The sequence below is a fragment of the Symphalangus syndactylus genome, chromosome 7 (assembly GCF_028878055.3).
Source record: "Symphalangus syndactylus isolate Jambi chromosome 7, NHGRI_mSymSyn1-v2.1_pri, whole genome shotgun sequence".
Taxonomy (NCBI): Eukaryota; Metazoa; Chordata; class Mammalia; order Primates; family Hylobatidae; genus Symphalangus; species Symphalangus syndactylus.
The window spans coordinates 121,854,522-121,874,130 of NC_072429.2; the positions used below are offsets into that span (position 1 = coordinate 121,854,522).

At 44.6% G+C, this 19,609-nt stretch overlaps 2 protein-coding genes across 4 annotated transcripts in view; one reads left to right on the forward strand and one right to left on the reverse strand.

Annotated features, from left to right (window-relative positions):
* Positions 1 to 19,609, forward strand: part of ZHX2 (zinc fingers and homeoboxes 2) — a 268,568-nt gene that overhangs the window by 231,178 nt on the left and 17,781 nt on the right. The window lies entirely within an intron of this gene.
* The window catches only part of DERL1 (derlin 1), a 30,555-nt gene continuing 22,260 nt past the window's right edge, over positions 11,315 to 19,609 (reverse strand). Inside the window, exons 7-8 of one of the 2 annotated variants that reach the window (XM_055287151.2) lie at positions 17,457 to 17,507; positions 11,315 to 13,569 (exon numbers count right to left, since the gene is read on the reverse strand). In XM_055287151.2, the coding sequence (XP_055143126.1) occupies positions 13,431 to 13,569; positions 17,457 to 17,507 (190 nt within the window). In that variant the 3' untranslated portion in view covers positions 11,315 to 13,430. Of the gene's footprint in view, positions 13,570 to 17,456; positions 17,568 to 19,609 lie in introns of both variants that reach the window. The other variant, XM_055287150.2, reaches the window with a different exon arrangement.

Genomic DNA, 19,609 nt, shown 5'->3' on the forward strand with positions numbered 1-19,609 from the left:
CCCCACCACCTGCTATCAAGAAAGCCATTGTTAAATACTCGAAATGCTAAAAGACTGCGTTTTTATTTTTCAAGGGCCCGTTCCTAATCACAAGAGGCCACTTAGTCTGAGTGGGGCCCAGTAATGTTGATTAATGATTACGTATTTCTCATGAGAGTTGGGAACTCAACTCGTCTCTCGCCTCAGCACCCTCCCAGGGTGCGCCATTAATCAGGATCGGCCGCGGGTGGAGTTACAGCCCTGACCATTAACCTTTTGGCAAGAGCGCGCCAGGTCCCCAGCATGGGAGCACCCCGGGTCGCCTCTGCAGTGGCCCCACTCCCGGACCCTCCCACAGAGGGCCAGGGTGGGGAGTGAGGGAGCTTCCTCCCCCTCCAGCTGCCTGCCTCTCCCCACGAGGACTTGAATATTAATAAGATCCCGCACTCCTCCAGATAGTTCATCTTAATGATTTTTAAGGGTTTTTCCTTAATTCCCTTTCTCTGTGTGACAGATACAAAAATTATTAATGAGTGAATGTTCCCAGCTTCTCCCACACACACCGTCTCTACAGGAAATTTGATCTTCGCGTATTCCGTATCCCCCACAGCCTCCACTTCCTTCTGAGGAGAGCTCCCTTCTGGCCAGGCCTATTTCAAGTTTGAGGGATGAAGAATCCAGACAGTGGGGCTGACAGTGGCCAAACTAGAGGTGAGGAAGTAGCAGGTAAAGGGAGAGAAAAGCTCAAATTCAAAAATTTGGGTGTGGGGAAGAGTTTTCCTGGAGGTGAGGAGTCAGGGGCTCTCACCTCAGCCTCAGGTGTGAGGGTAAAATGAAACAAAGCAGAATGAGGATTTTAGGAAAACCAGACCACAAAGTATTACATTGGTGCAAAAGTCATTGTGGTTTTTGCCACGTAATACTTGCATCCTCAGTTCATATCACCACTTTGGAAAGCTGATAGCTTCTACTACGGCTGAACATGTTGATACTCTGTGACCCAGCAATCCCTACTTATAGGAATTAGGTACAATTAGTATATCCCCATCAGATACGCATCCATATTCTCACTAAAGATGTATTCTAGAATGTTCATAGCAGCACTATTCGTTATATCTTAAAACCACCCAGACAGGCACGGTGGCTCATGCCTGTAATCCCAGCAGTTTGGGAGGGCGGATCACCTGCGATCAGGAGTTCGAGACCAGCCTGGCCAACATGGCGAAACCCTGTCTCTACTAAAAATACAAAAAAAAATTAGCTGGGTGTGGTGGTGGGCACCTGTAATCCCAGCTACTCGGGAGGCTGAGGCAGAAGAATTGCTTGAACCCAGGAGGCGGAGGTTGCCGTGAGCCGAGATCACGCCATTGCACTCCAGCCTGGGCTACAGAGCAAGACTTTGTATCAAAAAACAAACAAACAAAACAAAACAAAAAAAACACAACAAACTATCCAAATGCTCATCGATGGTAGAATGGATAAATAATGTCATATTCATACCATAAAAGATGATACAGCAACAAGAATGAAAGCACTGCAATTACATACACCAATGTGGATGACTCCCACAAACATGATGTTCAATATCAACAAAAGAAGCCAAACACAAAGGAATACATAAGGTATGAGTCCATTTATATAATATTCAAAAACTAATCTATATGGGTACAAGTCAGGATAGGTGCTCACTTGGGGGGTTGATGATTGGAAGGGGGTTCAAGAGGCTTCTTCAGGGCTGATAATGTTATCTATTCTTTTTCCTGAGATGGAGTCTCGCTCTGTCACCCGGGCTGGAATGCAATGATGCGATCTTGGGTCAATGCAACCTTTGCCTCCCAGGTTCAAGTGATTCTCCTGCCTCAGCCTCTCGAGTAGCTAGGATTACAGGCGCTCACCACCATGCCCAGCTAATTTTTGTATTTTTAGTAGAGACGGGGATTTCACCATGTTGGCCAGGCTGGTCTTGAACTCCTGACTTCAAGTGATCCACCCGCCTCGGCCTCCCAAAGTGCTGGGATTACAGGCGTGAGCCACCACACCTGGCCAATGTCACCTATTCTGATCAGGGTGCTAGTTGTACAGGTGAGCTCTCTTTGTAAAAATTCATCAAGCTATTGATCTGTTCTTTAGACTTCTCCAAGTAAAGATGTGAATTGCTGTATAATTGGGTTTGTTGGCTGGGCAGTATTTATGTGAATGTGATACTGTGCTGGAACAACACTTTGTGTTTTCCAAACTTAATTTTCCTCCTATGCATCCAGAAAGACTCAGGTTTCTGGGCTTCCCTGTGGTTAGTGGGACCATGTGATAAGTGCTGGTCAATAGCATGTGGGCAGAAATGATGCATGCTACTTTCAGCCTGGCCCCTTCAATCTCCTGCACAATCCTCCACTTAATCTTTCTCATTCTGTTCACCACCTTCAAAAAAGTCAGTGGAGACTCTGAGGTCCTGGGAGATGATGGAGCAATTGATAGTTCTTCTTATAGCACACAAGAGTTTAAAAATAATTCTCTGCAATAAATGAAAGGAGAGCTGGGCATGGTGGCTCACACCTGTAATTCCAGCATTTTGGGAGGCTGAGGCAGGTGGATCACTTGAGCCCATGAGTTCAAGACCAGCCTGGCCAATATTGTGAAACCCCGTCTCTACTAAAATTCAAATAATTAGCCGGCATGGTGGTGTGTGCCTGTAGTCCCAGCTATTTGGGAGGCTGATGCAGGATTAATTGAGCCTGGGCGGTCAAGGCTACAGTGAGCCATGATCATGCCACTGCATTCCAGCCTGGGCAAAAGAGCGAGACCCTGTCTCAAAAAAATAAAAAGAAAAATGAAAGGAGCCTGAGTCCCTGAATAACTGCACGGAGCAGAGAGCCCCTCCTGATCGCACCACCCCACCTGCCTATCCACATTGGACTGTGATTGATTGATTGTGACTGATTGATTGCGAAACAGAGTCTCGCTCTGTCACTCAGGCTGGAGTGCAGTGGCACGATCTCAGCTCACTGCAACCTCCGCCTCCCTGGTTTGAGCAATCCTCCTGCCTCAGCCTCTTGCGTAGCTGGGATTACAGCCACGAGCTGCCAATGCCCCACTAATTTTTGTATTTTTAGTAGAGAGGGGGTTTCATCATGTTGGCCAGGCTGAGCTCAAACTCCTGGCCTCAAGTGATCTGCCTGCCTTGGCCTCCCAAAGTGCTGGGATTACAGGTGTGAGCCACCACGACCGGCTTTGGACTCTGATTTAAACAAGAAATATATCTCTGTTGTAATATGCAATGGAGTGGGGATTTTTTGTTGTAGTTATTAGCCTAACTTGACTATCTGACTAATACCTAATATGCCTGACTTGGGTCCTGGGTCTCCAAGTGAAACCTTCTCTGTCTCGTAAATGGGAATGGAAGTGAACATTCTTAGGGAGAAATACATATTCCTTACTCCTTGGGTTTCCAAACAGAGGCAATTTCCTAAAAAGAAAAAGTAAATAAGAAGTTCTTAATTTTTGTCCCAAGGGGAGGCAATGGGTGAGTATATGAAAGAACCGAGCTCAGACTGTATAAAGCCAGCTGGGCCTCCGGAAGCTGCCTTCTCTGCTTTTCCCCAGGGTGAGCCTGCTGCGGTAGACACAGTCCTTGCCTAGCTGTGCCAGTGGCCAGGAGAGTCTTTCAAATTCTGGGGTTCAGTCTTAGAAAGTCCACATGGCTACACCCCTAAGTTATTATATCTTCCAATCCAGCCTTTCTCAGAAATAGCGCTAACATTTTTATCTGTCTAATAATTGTGCTTATCTCAGTTGGTTCCAAACTCAGAAAAAAAGGGGGATTTATTGACTTCTAAAAAACCAACAAAGACTAGGAAAGACGCTGTTCCCTGCAGCAGAGGCCCAGAAACTAGGACAAATTCGAAAGAATCCTTTTTTTTTTTTAAGAGGCAGGGTCTTGCTATGTTGCCCAGGCTAAAGTTCAGTGGCTGTTCACAGGTGCAGTCATAGGACACTGTGGCTTCAAACTCCTCTGGGCTCACGCAATCCTCCCGCTTCTGATTCCTAAGTAGCTTGGACAATGGGTGCACAACACCACACCCAGCTTGAAAGAATCTTTTTTAACAAGAGAAGTCAGGAACGTTTCACAGGATTTGTTAAAGAACAGGGGCATAAAGCGACTGAAATGAGGGTTGGGATGGAGTTGAAACAGCACTAGCCATGACCCCTCTCTTCCTTCCCAATTTAGATCAGCTTCACTTGTCTTTTACCTGTTAGGATTTAAAATTTCATTCAAGCAAAGAGTACTGTGTCTAAAAATAGTTTGAAAATCTCTGATTTAGATCATCTTTTTGGTACCCTCTGGCCTAAAGGATCTTTGCACTTATATAAGAAATCTGAAATTTTATTTTTGCAATGTTTTGCCAGTGACAGTGATCTGTAACAAAAGTAGACCAATATTGGGATGTACAGAGAAGCCTCATGGTCAGCTTCTAAATTAGTTAAAGCTTCTTCAGGGAGCAAAGAAGAGATGCATCCAGGCTATCTATCTTAGGTGGTGGAGTGATGGTGCTCAACCTTTTTTTTTTAATTTTTTAAATTTTATTTTTAATCTATTTATTTTGAGACCGGATTATGAGACTGGCTAATTTTTGTATTTTTAGTAGAGACAGGGTTTTACTATGTTGGCCAGGCTGGTCTCGAACTCCTGGCCTCAAGTGATCCACCCACCTCGGCCTCCCAAAGTGCTGGGATTACAGGCGTGAGCCACCGCGCCCACCCATGCATGTTTCTGTGCTGGGCAGAGCCTGAATGGCTCACCTGAAGTGATGAAATGTGACTACCAATGTCCCTTGCCAGAGATAGAGTTGAGAGTGTGCCATGTCTGAAAGGCAGAAAGGGGCACGTTGCATTCAAGGAGCTGAGAGAAGATGGTGAGGAGGTTATACACTACTTTAAGGGGTGTTATTAGTTTCCTAGGCTGCTGTAGCAAATTACCACAAACTTGATGATGTAAAACAATAGAAATTCTTCTACAGTTCTGGAGTTCTCCAGTTCTGGAGGCCAGAAGTCTGAGCTCAAGGTGTCAGCAAGACCACACGTCCTCCAAAGGCTCGAGGGAAGAGTCTGTGCCTTGCCTCTTCCAGCTTCCGGTGGCCCCAGGTGTTGTTTGGCTTGCTTTGCTTGTGGCCACCACATCACTCCAATCACTGCCTGCATGGCCACATCACCTTCTCCTTTCTACATGCCTGTTTTCTCCTCTTCTGTCAAATCTCTTATAGGACACTTGTCAATGGACTCAGGGCCCACCAGGATAATCCAGGATGACCTCTTCATCTCAAAATCCTTACCTGAATGACATCTGCAAAGACCTTTCGTTTTCCAAATAAGGTCACATTCATAGGTTCTAGGAATTATGACATGTATATATCTTTTTTTTTTTTTTTTTTGACAGAATCTCACTCTTTTGCCCAGGCTGGAGTGCAGTGGCATGATCACAGCTTACTGCAGCCTTGACCTCCTGGGTTCAAGCAATCTCCCACCTCAGCCTCCTGAGTAGCTGGGACCACAGATGTGCACCACCACGCCTGGGTAATTTTTTGTATTTTTTGTAGAGCTGAGGTTTTGCCATGCTGCCCAGGCTGGTCTTGAACTCCTGAGCCCAAGTGACCTGCCCTCCTCAGCCTCCCAAAGTGATGGGATTACAGGCATGAGCCACTGTGCCCAGCCTATATATCATTCAACACACTAGAGAGGGTATAGCAGAATTTGAGTAGTAGGTACATAGGAAATAATCTTTTTTTTTTTTTTTTGAGATGGAGTCTCGCACTGTCGCCTGGGCTGGGGTGCAGTGACACGATCTCGGCTCACTGCAACCTCTGCCTCCCGGGTTCAAACAATTCTCCTGCCTCAGCCTCCCGATAGCTAAGATTATAGGCACCTGCCACCACGCCTGGCTAATTTTTTGTATTTTCAGTAGAGACGGGGTTTCACTATGTTGGCCAGGCTGGTCTCGAACTCCTGACCCCATGATCCTCCCACCTTGGCCTCCCAAAGTGCTGGGATTACAGGCGTGAACCACCACATCCGACCCTTAATTTTTTAAAAAACAAAATCCACCTGCTTCCCTGACCTAGAGTCTTGCTCTGTATCTGGTGAAGAACTCTGATGAGCTTTTCTATGGCGGGTAGGTCCGACTCGCTGCAGGGCTTTTGTTTGGCTGAGCATAGAGGTTTGGGGCCAGAGAGCTAACCTGACCAAGACATTAGAGGGAGAGGCCACATGGGGGAAGGATTTGGAGAAGAAAGGGAGGGAGCCAGTTGATAGCTAAAAGGAATTTAGGTTATAAAATGTATTCATTTTTTCAACAAATATTTATCTCAAAATCTCACTCATGCCAAGCTCTCTGCTAGGTGTTGAGGATGTGATGATGAGTGGGACGGACACAGCACCTGCCCTCAAGCATGGAAAGTCCCTTTCCCTGCGATGTTCAACGTCAACGCTCTCCACCCTCTCCCCCAAAATCTTCAGCAAAGCACACATTGCTTGCAAATGTTCGGTAGACGAGCTAGACTGAGGAGACAGAAGGAAATACTGTCTTGTCCTGGGCTGGAAGGAAGCAAAGCCAGAGGCTCCTCACAGGAGGCCCAACATGTGGCTTGCATGCTCTAGTGGGCCAGGTAGGGAGCTTTAGGCAGCCAGCATCCGTTTCCTCTTTCTTATGGCAAGAGCACTTTGATTTGCTTTTGGAAAATTTCCTCTCTCCTGTTGAGGGTAGCCATAATGGGACTGTCAGTCAAATGTTTTTCCCTGAATTCCTAGCCACAGGAGAGGCACCAGGTCCAAGCTGGGTCAATGAGTCTTGGGAGTCAAATCCTAAAAGGGAGAGATACAAGAATAGAATCAAAGATGAAGCTGGTTTAGCCCAGCAAGAGATGTGATGAGATCAATGCCTACTGCCTGGCTCCCTGGTCCCCCAACCATGTGAGGGTTCTCAGCAGGCCCTTAGAATCTGTGAGCTATTCTATATCCTTCCAATAAATTATCTTTTGCTTAACTTAGCGAGGGTCCTTTTTGGGTACCTGCAGTCAGAAAACCCTACCTGATGCCTGTGATCATGAAAAGTCCCAATCCCTCCTCCCCAGTAAGGGGTCTGGGCACCTCCAAGAGAAAACTGGCTTAGAACAGATGAGGGCCTGGCTGCGGAGACACAGGCATCTTGTTACACCCTTAGAGCCTACTTCTACATCAAAACAGTAATGATCAAAATCCAAAGGCTCCCTTAAGCTAACAGTGACTGCCCTTAACCAACAAGGACACTTAGAGGATCAGTGCCAGCCCTCAGGAAAAGGCCAACACACTGACAGAGAAAAGAGAGATCAGATTCATCTGGGTCAGGTTAAGGCTTCAAATGACACACTGAGCTCAGTAAACATTTCCTAAGCAATCCTTACGCCTTGCACCTAGATTTAATTCTGTACTCCCCGTAGGTCTCTCTGGCCGTGATGACATGGCAGGGGTTTCTCCTTCTCTCTAAGTACATGTGGATTTGTACGAGCCACTGGGGAATTCCTTGGGGGAGAGAAAGCTAAATTTATACCTTCAATTAATCTTCCCAAGTGTTCTTGCCTGCCTTCACTCTGTACCAAGTCTCCTTTTGCCCAAATCACCCCAGTACTCATACCCATTAGCAGATTACACACTGCAGATAGAAGCTGCTTTGCTGCTCATTTAAGTATTTTAATTTTGAGTCCATTCTTCCCATTACCTCTAACCTGTTCTAATATCCTGTTTCAGGGGATTATGATTCCCTTAGATGAACAACAAAAAAATCATTCAATGCTCCTGGGAGACTTGGCCATTATCAGCTCTCTCCCTAAGCAGGACAAATTCCTACACAGGCCAAATTTCAGTTCAGTGCAAGAGACACTTAAGCACCTGTATGTGGCAGGCCTGTGCTATGCACTGGGAAACAGCTGTAAATAAGATGCAGTCCCTGTCCTGGGGATGGTTACAAGCCATGGGAGGGATATTAAGCAAATGATCACAGGTGGAACAAGTGTCAAAGGCAGAGATCAGGGTGCCAGTGGCTACGTGAGAAGACATTTCACCTTGCCTGCAGGTCTAATAGCCCTCTCCTTGATGAAATGACATTTAAACTGGGCCCTAAAGGCTGGTGATAGAATCAAGAGAATTACTTCTTCTTCACTGGGGCCTTCTGCAAAGCTGTTCCCATTTCAGGAAGACATCATGTTTTAAAAGTTCATTTTCATTCAAGTTGATGGATTTGGAGCTCACAATGTTTTTTCCACAGAAATACACTTACAAATAGTGGCTAGGCTTCCAGGTTAGGATGCCAGCACCTAATTATCTACAATGGCTGCAGCACCAACAGCCAGAAATAGCATTTTACCCGGCTTGTGTGTGAAACACAGATCCAAGCCCTGATCGCCAATGGAAACCCCTTCGAGAAAGCCCTCCTTTTCCTCACTGAGTACCAGCAATTCTCTGTCTGGGAGGTCCCTCCAATCCAGTCCCCAGTCCCACTGCCTTGGTTTAAACCAACTCTTTCCTTAAACCTGCATCACAGCAACCAACACAAAACGTGGTCATCTTATCTCATTTCTCCGCTTCCCAGCCTTCTCCCTCTACTCCCCACGGGGCAGCCAGCTACTTTTTTGTTTTTTGTTTTGAGAGGAAGTTTCACTCTTGTTGCCCAGGCTGGAGTACAGTGGTGCAATCTCGGCTCACTACAACCTCCGCCTTCCAGGTTCAAGCGATTCTCCTGCCTCAGCCTCCCGAGTAGCTGGGATTACAGGCATCCGCCATCAGGCCCGGCTAATTTTTTGTGTTTTTAGTAGAGATGGGGTTTCGCCATGTTGGCCAGGCTGGTCTCAAACTCCTGACCTCAGGTGATCCACCAGCCTCGGCCTCCCAAAGTGCTGGAATTACAGGTGTGAGCCACCACACCTGGCTGCCAGCTACTTTTTAAAGACCAAACATGAAGGCCTTTCAATGTTCCCCACTGCCCGCAGACTGAAGTTCAAGCAATCACACAAAACGGTTTTCCTGATACAGGCCCCGATCTATCTTTCCAACCCCTTTCCCTGCCACTCCCTACCTGTATTCTACAGGTCCAGGCACACAGTTCTCTCTTCCTGAGTTTCTGCTCTTGCTGCTGCTGTTTCTAAATCCACCTAGAACAAGTGGCTTCCTCCCTCTTGACCAGAACTGTCCATCAATCTTTCAAGACCTAGCCTCTCATCCAAGAAATTTACTTCCTTTTATTCTGGTAGTTTGGTGCATTGTACTATAATGACTTCTTTGCTTATTCAACAAATATGAGTCCCTACAATAGGCCAAGCTGACTGCCTCAGTAGAAAGGACACATCGTGAAGACAGAGACATTGTCTATTTGCATCTGCTTTGGCTTCCTTCACTGAAAAGCCGCAACAGAGTTGGGTTCATATCCTGTCTTTGGCACCTTCTAGCTTATTTTTTTTTTTGATACGGAGTTTTGCTCTTGTGCCTAGGCTGGAGTGCAATGGCACAATCTCGGCTCACTGCAACCTCCACCTCCTGGGTTCAAACATTCTCCTGCCTCAGCCTCCCGAGTAGCTGGGATTACAGGTATACGCCACCACGCACAGCTAATTTTTGTATTTTTAGTAGAGACGGGGTTTCTCCTTGTTGGTCAGGCTGGTCTTGAACTCCCAACCTCAGAAGGCCCACCCACCTCGGCCTCCCAAAGAGCTGGGATTACAGGCGTGAGCCACCGTGCCTGGCCGCTGCCTGATTTTAACCAAGAGACTTGAAGCTTAAGTTTCCTTATCTGGAAAATGGGGATAATATTATTTCACAAGTTTGTTTAAACACAAGTTCCAAAATCCAGCTGAACATCAGAATCAACTTCAAAAATATTTAGAATGGGAATGAGCCAAGATACCTGCTTTTTAAAATCTCAAGTTTAATGCTTATGTATAGCCAGATTTTTAAAACTGTAAATTGGAGGCTTTTTCAGAAAGTACCTGGCACATTAATGCTCAGTGCCTAGGTGTGCCCCTGAACATGGCATTCCTACTAGAACAAGCAGAGTTGATATGAGATAAGGGGACCACATGGGAAAGAGCCTAGGTTTAAACCACACATATAAATCATGGGAAAGGCTGGGCACCGTGGCTCAGGCCTGTAATCCCAGTACTTTGGGAGGCCAAGGCAGGTGGCTTGCTTGAGCTCAGGAGTTTAAGACCAGCCTGGGCAACATGGTGAAACTCCATCTCGACCAAAAATACAAAAAATTAGCCAAGTGTGGTGGCACACACTTGTGGTCCCAGCTACTCAGGAGGCTGAGGTGGGAGGATCATTTGAACCTGGGAGGCAGAGGTTGCAGCAAGCCGAGATCATGCCACTACACTCCAACCTGGGTGACAGATCCTGTCTCAAAAACACAAAGAAAGAAGAGACAAAGAGGGAGAGAGGGAGGAAGGGAGGGGGAGGGAGGGACAGGGAGCGAAGGTGGGAGGGAGGGTGAAGAAAGAAATAAACACGGGACATGGTATTCCTGGCCAATTCTGATCACCCGTCACTCTGGAAGGCAAACAAGTGAACTGCCAGTAAACCCATTTGCTCAGCCCAGCCTTCTAAGATACAAACAGTGTAAAGTCCAGAAAGGAGTAACTTCTTCCAAAGCTTAGCTATTCAGAGTGTTAAGTTACAAAAGTGTAAGCGGGGCAGGGACCTCAGAAACAGAGTCGGCAATAAACGAAGATGTTGGCAACTGCAACATTGCCTATTATTAGACCCATGTCATTCAAAAGGTGGCTTAGAACACAACGATACTGGCAATGTGTCCTTCTAAATAAGCAGGATCTTTTTCTATTGCTTCAGTATTTCCCCAGTAATAGAAGAGGGACATACATACAACCTGGTTCCTGTCACCTCACCTTGTGATGAGTGAAGTTGGCCTGTCGAAGGCCCAAGATACAGACTGGGATGTTCACCCTCGAGGAAAAAAAAAAAAAAAACCTTAGCAATGTCATGACACCTGCTGTCTAGTCTGTGTGTGCCTTATGAGGAAACAGGATTAAACTAATTTTATAAAGTTCCAGGGCTCAGATCCATGGTTAGAAGCTATAAAAATGCCATAAAGCACGCTACAATCAGATATGACTCCTCACTCAAAGTTAGCAAGCATCCTCCTTCATTAAAATGAAAACCCAGGAATCCTGCATCCAGGAATTAATCCAGCAAAAAATACTGGGTACTTCCTAAATGCTCTTCAAGAGATAATTGGTTACATAAATGATGCGATACCTAAGAGACAGCAGAGCAGGGACATGGAAACTTAACACAGACAACCTTCAAGTTGCACATTTTAATTTACAATTTTTACCAATAAAAAGGATTAGTTTACAAAAAGGGAAGTCCTTTATACAAAATAAGGATTTCTTTTTTCCATTTGTAAAGAGAATCCACTGTCATGTTTTGCCTTGTCAAGTCAAAACTCAAATAGCTTGTTTTGGTAAAATTATTCCAGAAAGATAATCCAGACAAAATCAATAACGTCATCAGCTTCCTAACCATGTTTAAGAGGAATAACTTCATGAACATTTTGCCCTGAACTGAAGAGTTCTAAATACTTGTAAACCTTTAGGAAAAAATGACTGCTCGCAGGCAGCTGACTGGTAAGAGGGTACACCAGAGACTCTGGGTCACTCACTGTCAGAATATTCTTATACATACAATGAGTCTCCACACCTGTACAATGAGTGTACATGCAACATAATTGGAGTAATGGCCTCTAAAATTTTACAAGTAAACTTTATTGTGGCCACAGATCAACAACAAAACATGACAGTTAAGGTTCAGACTCTCCCCACCTATTTTATCATATAAATTAAATATGGAGAGGTACACACAAACTCTATTCAAAATGAGAAGTTGTTTGCCAACTCTCATTTCCTAGGATAACACACATCACACTGTTTAAGAGCAAGGGAAAGAATAGTCACACTGTTAGAGCACAATGTTTCCTGAAGAGAAACTGATCAAAACGTTTGAAGCCTTTTTAGTTGCCTCAAAGTATGACGGCCACTCAATACTGCTCCTAACAGTCTGCTTTCAGATAACGTCATAAAATAAAATAACTGTGTGAAAAGCCATGGCCTTCAAAAAACTGTATTTGGTTATGAGCCAAGCTCTGATAGGAAAAGCCCACCTACGAAAAAAAAAGGTGTGGGTTTTTAAGCTGGTCTGATTCACAGAGCTTGTACATTCATGACTCAAAATAACAAACCCTCAAACCCAAATGATTCTAAAGTCATTTCAACCTTAAATCATGTTATTACCTTAGATGTGCTTACATTAGCTTTAAAAAATGATCTACGTGCAGAGAGGAGCTGCACCTTCCTCATAATTAATTGAAACATGACCAAAAAAATGAGGGATAGGCAAAAAAATGACATTTAAATAGCATATGAGGGTCTCTCCTCCTTTACTCAATGAACACATATCCAGAATGAGATCGAAATGGAATCAATGCCCAAGAGCCTCTCAAAGAGAACATCTCCTGTAGCCGACATGATCTGCATCCTCCTAACACAAGGCAACCCAACTAATCTGGCTACACAAAGCCAGTATGCCCTGCATATGAAACGCAAAGGGGCTGCATCCCCCATAGTTTAAACCTAACCCCTGTGTTAAATGCAACTCCACTACAGTCTTGATCACTTAACTCAGGAAAAAACACCCAGCAACAACCCTCATATCTCATTAATACCAATCTGTGGCCCTCACTGACTCAGCGGTACTTTTTTATAAAAAACATCTGAAGAGGTGGCAAATGGTTACAACGGATGTCAGGTCGAAGCAATTCCAAAAGCTGAGAAAGCGCTTCATCCGCTGCTTCAGTCTTCTCCCCCTATTGCTACAGTTCTGCCACCAAAGGGGGAAAATTACGTGAATATGATTGTTGTGACCAAGCCTTGGCAAAAGTCAATAAATAACAGAACCTGTCAAGGGCAGAGCAATTTTATGGGCGACCTCTTCTAGTTGCAAATGTGGGGGCTGGGAAAAGTGGGAGGGAGGCATGTGTGCAAGAAAGAAATAAGAGTCCTTTTGAGAAGGGTTTGGTGACCCAGCCCCAGCTCCCCAGCTCAATGCCAGCAGACTAGGACCCGCTAAAACCCATCATTCAGACGGAAAGGGGAGAAGAGAAGACATCAAAAAATGTAGTCAGTTTTGCAATTTGCACAGTCGGTATTTGTTCTTCACAGCAGTAAGGACTTGAATGAGAATCGTGAAACTTGTGGAACACTTATATTTTTCTTCAGGATTTAAGAAACTTTGTCTCGTACTGAAAGACTACATTCAGTGTGGGTCAGGTCCAACAGTGTTAGCCAGAACGCGGTTGTTAAGCGCACCCAGCACTGGGAGGAAATGTGGCTTGAGAGGAGCGGCTGCCCGAGGCCGCCCCTTCACTGGTCTCCAAGTCGAAAGCCCTGGCCCCAGTTGTGTCTCCCGCCTCCGCCATTCTGATCAGCAGCTCGCCTCATGCTAGCAGGGGGCACACCAAATCCTGATACTCCTCCTCTCCTACTGGGCAGCCAGCGGTACCTGGTGCAGAAAGACAGGGACACAAAGGGAGAGAAGAGAACAAAGTAACTTCCACATAGTTATCTGACCTCCGAGAACACCTCCCTCTCCTGCTGTTCCCATGGCACTTGTCATGCTGAAGGCGGCGAGCGACAATGTCTTATTTAACTTTGTCTTTTCTGTACTCAGCTCCATGACCTGACCACAGACGGCATTCCTTTTTCATGTTTCTTAAATGTATTCAGATTTCAGCTGAATTCACATTCTGAACATTTTTTTCTCTGCTTATAAAAGTAATCCATGCAGAACAGTATGGAAACAAAAATATTACACCCACAAGCCCAGCAACCAAAGAATGACTGATAGCATCTTGGTATATCTAAATATGGCTCAAACTGGATCAAAGGATACAAAATACATTCACTTTCAAAGGCCAAATCCACAGCCTGCGTGTTTGAGCCTTGCACAGCATTTCTAAAAGGCTCTCAGCTGAGCCCATCAAAGGAGACAGGGGAAGAAGGCTTTCTATGGTGGAAGTATGGGTATGTTTTAAACTTTATTCAGAATCTGCCTTCCAGGTACATTCTTCCCTTCTCACAGATGCTGGAAGAGCTGGGGCCCCAGAAGGTTAAACGATTTCCCACCTTAAAATGAATAAACTAAGAGTTCACAGAACAGCTAAGAGAACTTAAACCCAAGCCTACACTCTCAATAGTATTTTCCAACTATTTCCCATCCTTGACTATTTTATTAGTAAACTGAGAATGTGTTTAAACCTATTCCACTTAATGTTTAAAATGTTTAAATTTTGCTTGAAGGCAGAGAGCATGATCTGATACCTCCACTTAAACCCTTCTTGGCAGCAAGAGTAAGTCATCACAGGTGACGTGTCCACAGCAGAAACCCTGAAGAGGACAGGCTTTATACTTGACCTTATATTAGAGCAGTTACTATGTGAATTCACTCAGTGAGCATTACCTTACACTAGGTGTTGCCTGCTTATAAATTCATCTGATCTTCACAACAACCCCATGAGGGAGGCATTACTATTACTCTGTTTTATAAACAAGAAAATTGAGCCAACACTGAGTGAAGCGCTTCAAAAGTGACAGGATTCCAACCTAGTCGGCCTGGCTCCAGAGCCTGCGCCCTGCACTACTTGTTATACTACATGCCTCCTGCCTGGGAAGGGACAGCAGTCAGTGACTGGAGTCTATTCATGCCTCTTCCCAAAACAGACAACAACTTGGTTTTTTTGTTTTTGTTTTTTTTTTTGAGATGGAGTCTCACTCTGTCACCAGGCTGGAGTGCAGTAGCACGATCTCAGCTCACTGCAACCTCCACCTCCCAGGTTCAAGCGATTCTCCTGCCTAGCCTCCCGAGTAGCTGGGACAACAGGTGCCCGCCACCATGCCCAGCTAATTTTTGTATTTTTAGTAGAGCCATGGTTTCACCATGTTGGCCAGGATGGTCTTGATCTCCTGACCTCATGATCCACCCCATCGGCCTCCCAAAATGCTGGGATTACTGACGTGAGCAACCACGCCTGGCCAAAAACCCCTTTTAAACACAAAATTTAGTGTGTACAGAGAAGATATAACTACTCTAAATGGAATGGAAAATGGTGATACAAATGTAACAGCATTCCATTTAGAAAAGCAGTTATAACTTCCTATACTCACCTCCTCCATTTTAAACAAATACAGCTTTACCATTAAATCAAAATGTATTTTCCGGCCGGGCGTGGTGGCTCATGCTTGTAATCCCAGCACTTTGGGAGGCCGAGGCAGGCGGATCACGAGGTCAGGAGATTGAGACCACGGTGAAACCCCGTCTCTACTAAAAAATACAAAAAATTAGCCGGGCGTGGTGGCGGGCACCTGTAGTCCCAGCTACTCGGAGAGGCTGAGGCAGGAGAATGGCGTGAACCCGGGAGGCGGAGCTTGCAGTGAGCCGAGATTGCGCCACTGCACTCCAGCCCGGGCGACAGTGAGACTCCGTCTCAAAAAAAAAAAAAAAAATCAAAATGTATTTTCCAAGTGCTGGTTTCTCAACATCCATGCCTTCTGGTACAATAACATTCCTCCAAAGTACATAATAAAATAGAACACTTGCAGAAGGCAATGCTAGAGCTGTCTTGCTTTGCTACTCACTCTAAGACAATATGGAAGCCATCTCCACTGCTTAAGTAGATAGTGAAATTAAATGCAAATAATTAGTATAAAAAGATACCTAATTATACATAATCAACAAAAATTTATGGTAATTTCAAAGCAGTTACTGCTTTTGCAAGGAGCTATATTTTGTCATCTGATCTTTATGCAAAATTTAGCAGAAGGACTTCCACCAACAGAGAAAGTTCAAGTGGAAGGCAGGCTCCAGGGCTCTGCTGATTTTGCCACTAGAATCTTGTATCCTGTGTTGCCCACAACTGAGAAGTACCTACAAGCCGTTAAGTTAGAATATGGCCATTTAAAGTAAAGTAACTGTTGGCTGCCCCCCAAAAGCACCAAGCTTTTTTTAATTGATGCATCTGCCATCCTACTTGATAAACCTAGATCAGAAAGCCAAACCTGCTGTTATTATGTCCTTTGATAATTAGAAACCAGATTGGTCATTTGTTTTTTTAGCCTGAAGGCAATTCAAGGCTCAGAAGAGGAACAAGTTTCTTTTTATTCTCTTAAAGAAAAACACACACACCACAACCACCAATATGGTATATCTCTGTATATTACAGTTCACAATTTGAAAAGTCTTTGAAAAACATACTCCTACCCTATAAAAGGAAGGGGACAAAGAGGAGGCCTGCTCAAGTTTTACTGCCCTCACTGATCCCTTAGAGGAATGACAGAACTGCAAAACATTAAAATTAGCAAGATGTGAAAGGGTTTGGTTTGTTTGTTTTTTTAAAGCTTTCAAATGCAAGCTATTACTGCATATCCCTGCTATGAGATTAGGCATGATTGTCAGGCAGGCTGGGACACCCAGATGGTGATTTAATAGGCCCCTTCTTCAACAGCCTTTTGCCTCACTGACAGAATGGTCACACGACTATTACATGCTTCTGGGTGTGTGCGCGTCTCCTCTCAGCTCGTCAAAATCCTGCTGTCCTACCCCCACCTTTAGGAATATGGCAGCTAGCTTTACTTACCAAGAACCCACTACTGTGCTTCCCAACAGTGTTTATCTTACCTCATGCAGTCCTGTGAGACAGGGGCTTCCCCCACAATTTACAGGCTTGCAAACTGAAACTTGGAGGTTTTATACTTTCCCAGTATAAAAACTGCTATCTGAGGGGACTGGGATTCAAACCCAAGTTTGTCTCAAAAATCAAAGCTGTTGCCCTTACCATCCCACTTCAGTAAACCCTAAAAGCAGATAAAGAGCACAAACTCCCAGGCGGTTGGGACTATACAAACCTCAAGTCTCTCATTTTAACTCTGAACAGTCCTGTAAAATGTCTACTCCATCGTATTTAATATAAAAAGGTTTAAAATTGCTGACCAACACACTAACTTACCCTTCCTTGGGCAAAATCATGGGTAAAAACTGATGGGTTAAGAAAAGACACCCCACTATCCTGTGACTCTGCCCATTCCCCAGCACACTGTTTTGCACTCTGAAGTTGCATTAGGTCCCTCAGCAGGCTCAGTGAGCTGAGATGCCTCATGTAATGTTGGAATCTAGTTGTCAGTGGTCCCTGGCTAAAAGAGTAACAGGAAGGCAACTGAGCCTAGGCTTTAATCCCTAACTTCCTGTGACTGTGTGACTAGGGTAAGTCATTTGTTGCCTCAGGTTTCTCCGTCAGATGGGGCATGGGGTAAATCATACTCCTCATGGAGCTCTCATTAGGATGCATTAAGAACACAGGCATAAAATGTTAGATGAGACAGGACAAAAACACTTACAAAAACTGAGGTGTGGATAGAAAATTTCTTCCTCCCAAGTCCATTGGGTATCTGAACATTAGGAAAAAATAAAGATGTCCAACCAGATTTCCAATAAGCTCATTGATTACCCTGCAAAGAGAGCCAAATGAGTTTAAAGACATTCAAGCAATAGAGATGCACCAAGTTTTAACTAATAGCATAAGGAAGAGAGCCTTCAAGGCAGCTTATTTAGTCCCTGGGAGTCTGTGAGAGCTGACAATGAGCCCTTTTGTAGTCTGAGTGGCAAATGCATTCTGAGGGAGACGGGAAGTGAGTCCTGCTGAACCAATGAGGCCTGCCGCTCTTCAAGGCCAGCAGCCCCTCTGACATCTCTTTCAAGCACCAGCCCATCCTCAAAATATTGTTTTTGCTACTTCCTGCCTCAAGAGTTGGGGAAGTTGCAAAGCATGCTTGTGAATGCTTTCAGTCATGAATATTGTATTTATAAAATGTGGGCAAACATGAAGGCTACCAAGAGAGAAGCGTGGGAGTAAGAAAAAGAGGAACAATAAATGCCTGTTCCCCCTTTCCTGGAGCCATTAAGCACTTCTCCCTTGCCTCTTGTACCCTTGAGTGTAAGACACCACAGAGATCACTTAGGAAAGCCGACTTGCACTCTGAAATCAACACTGACCTTCTTCAGTTTTCCCTTGGCTTACATACAGGTCACCTCAAGAGTGTATAGATCTACTGTTACTATTACATATCCTCTTTGTCTTCACCTGCAACATGATTCCCATCAGGGGCAAATCAACACCTGCAACTACTTCAGACTTCACCTTCCTGGGTGGAAGAGCAGCTTTACCAAGTTCAGAACATGCTTTGCTCTAAACGGTCTGCTCCATTCATTCACTTCTCCCCAACAATATGCAGAAGAAGTTAGGATCACACAGAGCAAATATGTCAGACAAATGAAGAACCAGCACTATAAAAATGGATTGAAATATTAAAAGTGGTTTGTAATACAAGAAATGGGAGTTCTGGCTGGGTGCAGTGGCTCATGCCTGCAATCCCAGCACTTTGGGAGGCCAAGGCGAGGGGATCATTTGAGGTCACAAGTTCAAGACCAGCCTGGGCAACATAGCGAAACCTCATCTCTACAAAAAATACAAAAATTAGCTGGGTATGGTGGTGCACGCCTGTAATCCCAGCTACTCGGGAGGCTGAGGCATGAGAATTGCTTGAACCTGGGAAGCAGAGGTTGCAGTGAACCAAGATCGCACCACTGCACTCCAACCTCAGTGACAGAGTGAGACCCCATCTTGAAAAAGTAAGTAAATAAATAAACAGAAAAAATGAAGAAACGGGAGTTCTTAGAGAAGTTGCATCTTGGTATCCTCCCTTTAAAATTCTGACTGGATAAATTAAAGGTATTCCTATGTCTAGCTCTAATCCCTGACCAATAGACTAGATATTTGACCCTGGTTGGCCAAAAGTTCTGTATTATCATCCAGGCATGGTGGCTCATGCCTGTAATCCCAGCACTTTGGGAGGCCAAGGCAGGCAGATCATTTGAGGTCAGGAGTTTGAGACCAGCCTGGCAAACATGGCAAAACCCCATCTCTACTAAAAATACCAAAAAAAAAAAAAAATTGCCGGGCGTGGAGGCGGGCGCCTGTAATCCCAGCTACTCGGGAGGCTGAGGCAGGAGAATTGCTTGAACCTATGAGGCAGAGGTTACAATGAGCCAAGATTGCACCATTGCACTCCAGCCTGGGTGACAAAAGTGAAACTTCGTCTCAAAAAAAAAAAAAAAAAAAAAATTCTGTATTATCAAACCACTTGCAAAATTATATCCTATCTAAGAATCTGGATTTCTATGACCGATCGGCAGTTTCCAAGGCATTCTGGAAATGCCTTAAGAATATAAGACATAGTAATTTTATACATAGCTCTTACAGGAGTCAACTCAGACAAAAATTAGGTCTCTGTTTGCCCAATCTGAATAGTGAATCCAGAAATACATATTTATTCCTATACTATACACACAGGAACATACTGTGTGTAACAATAAGTTAACAAAATCGCAACCATTCAATGTTAAATATGCCTAAAGCCCTGCAATCTAATCAATTCAATCGAAGTGAAATTATTCCATAAGCATAAGGTTCTAATGCGTCAATGTTGAGATT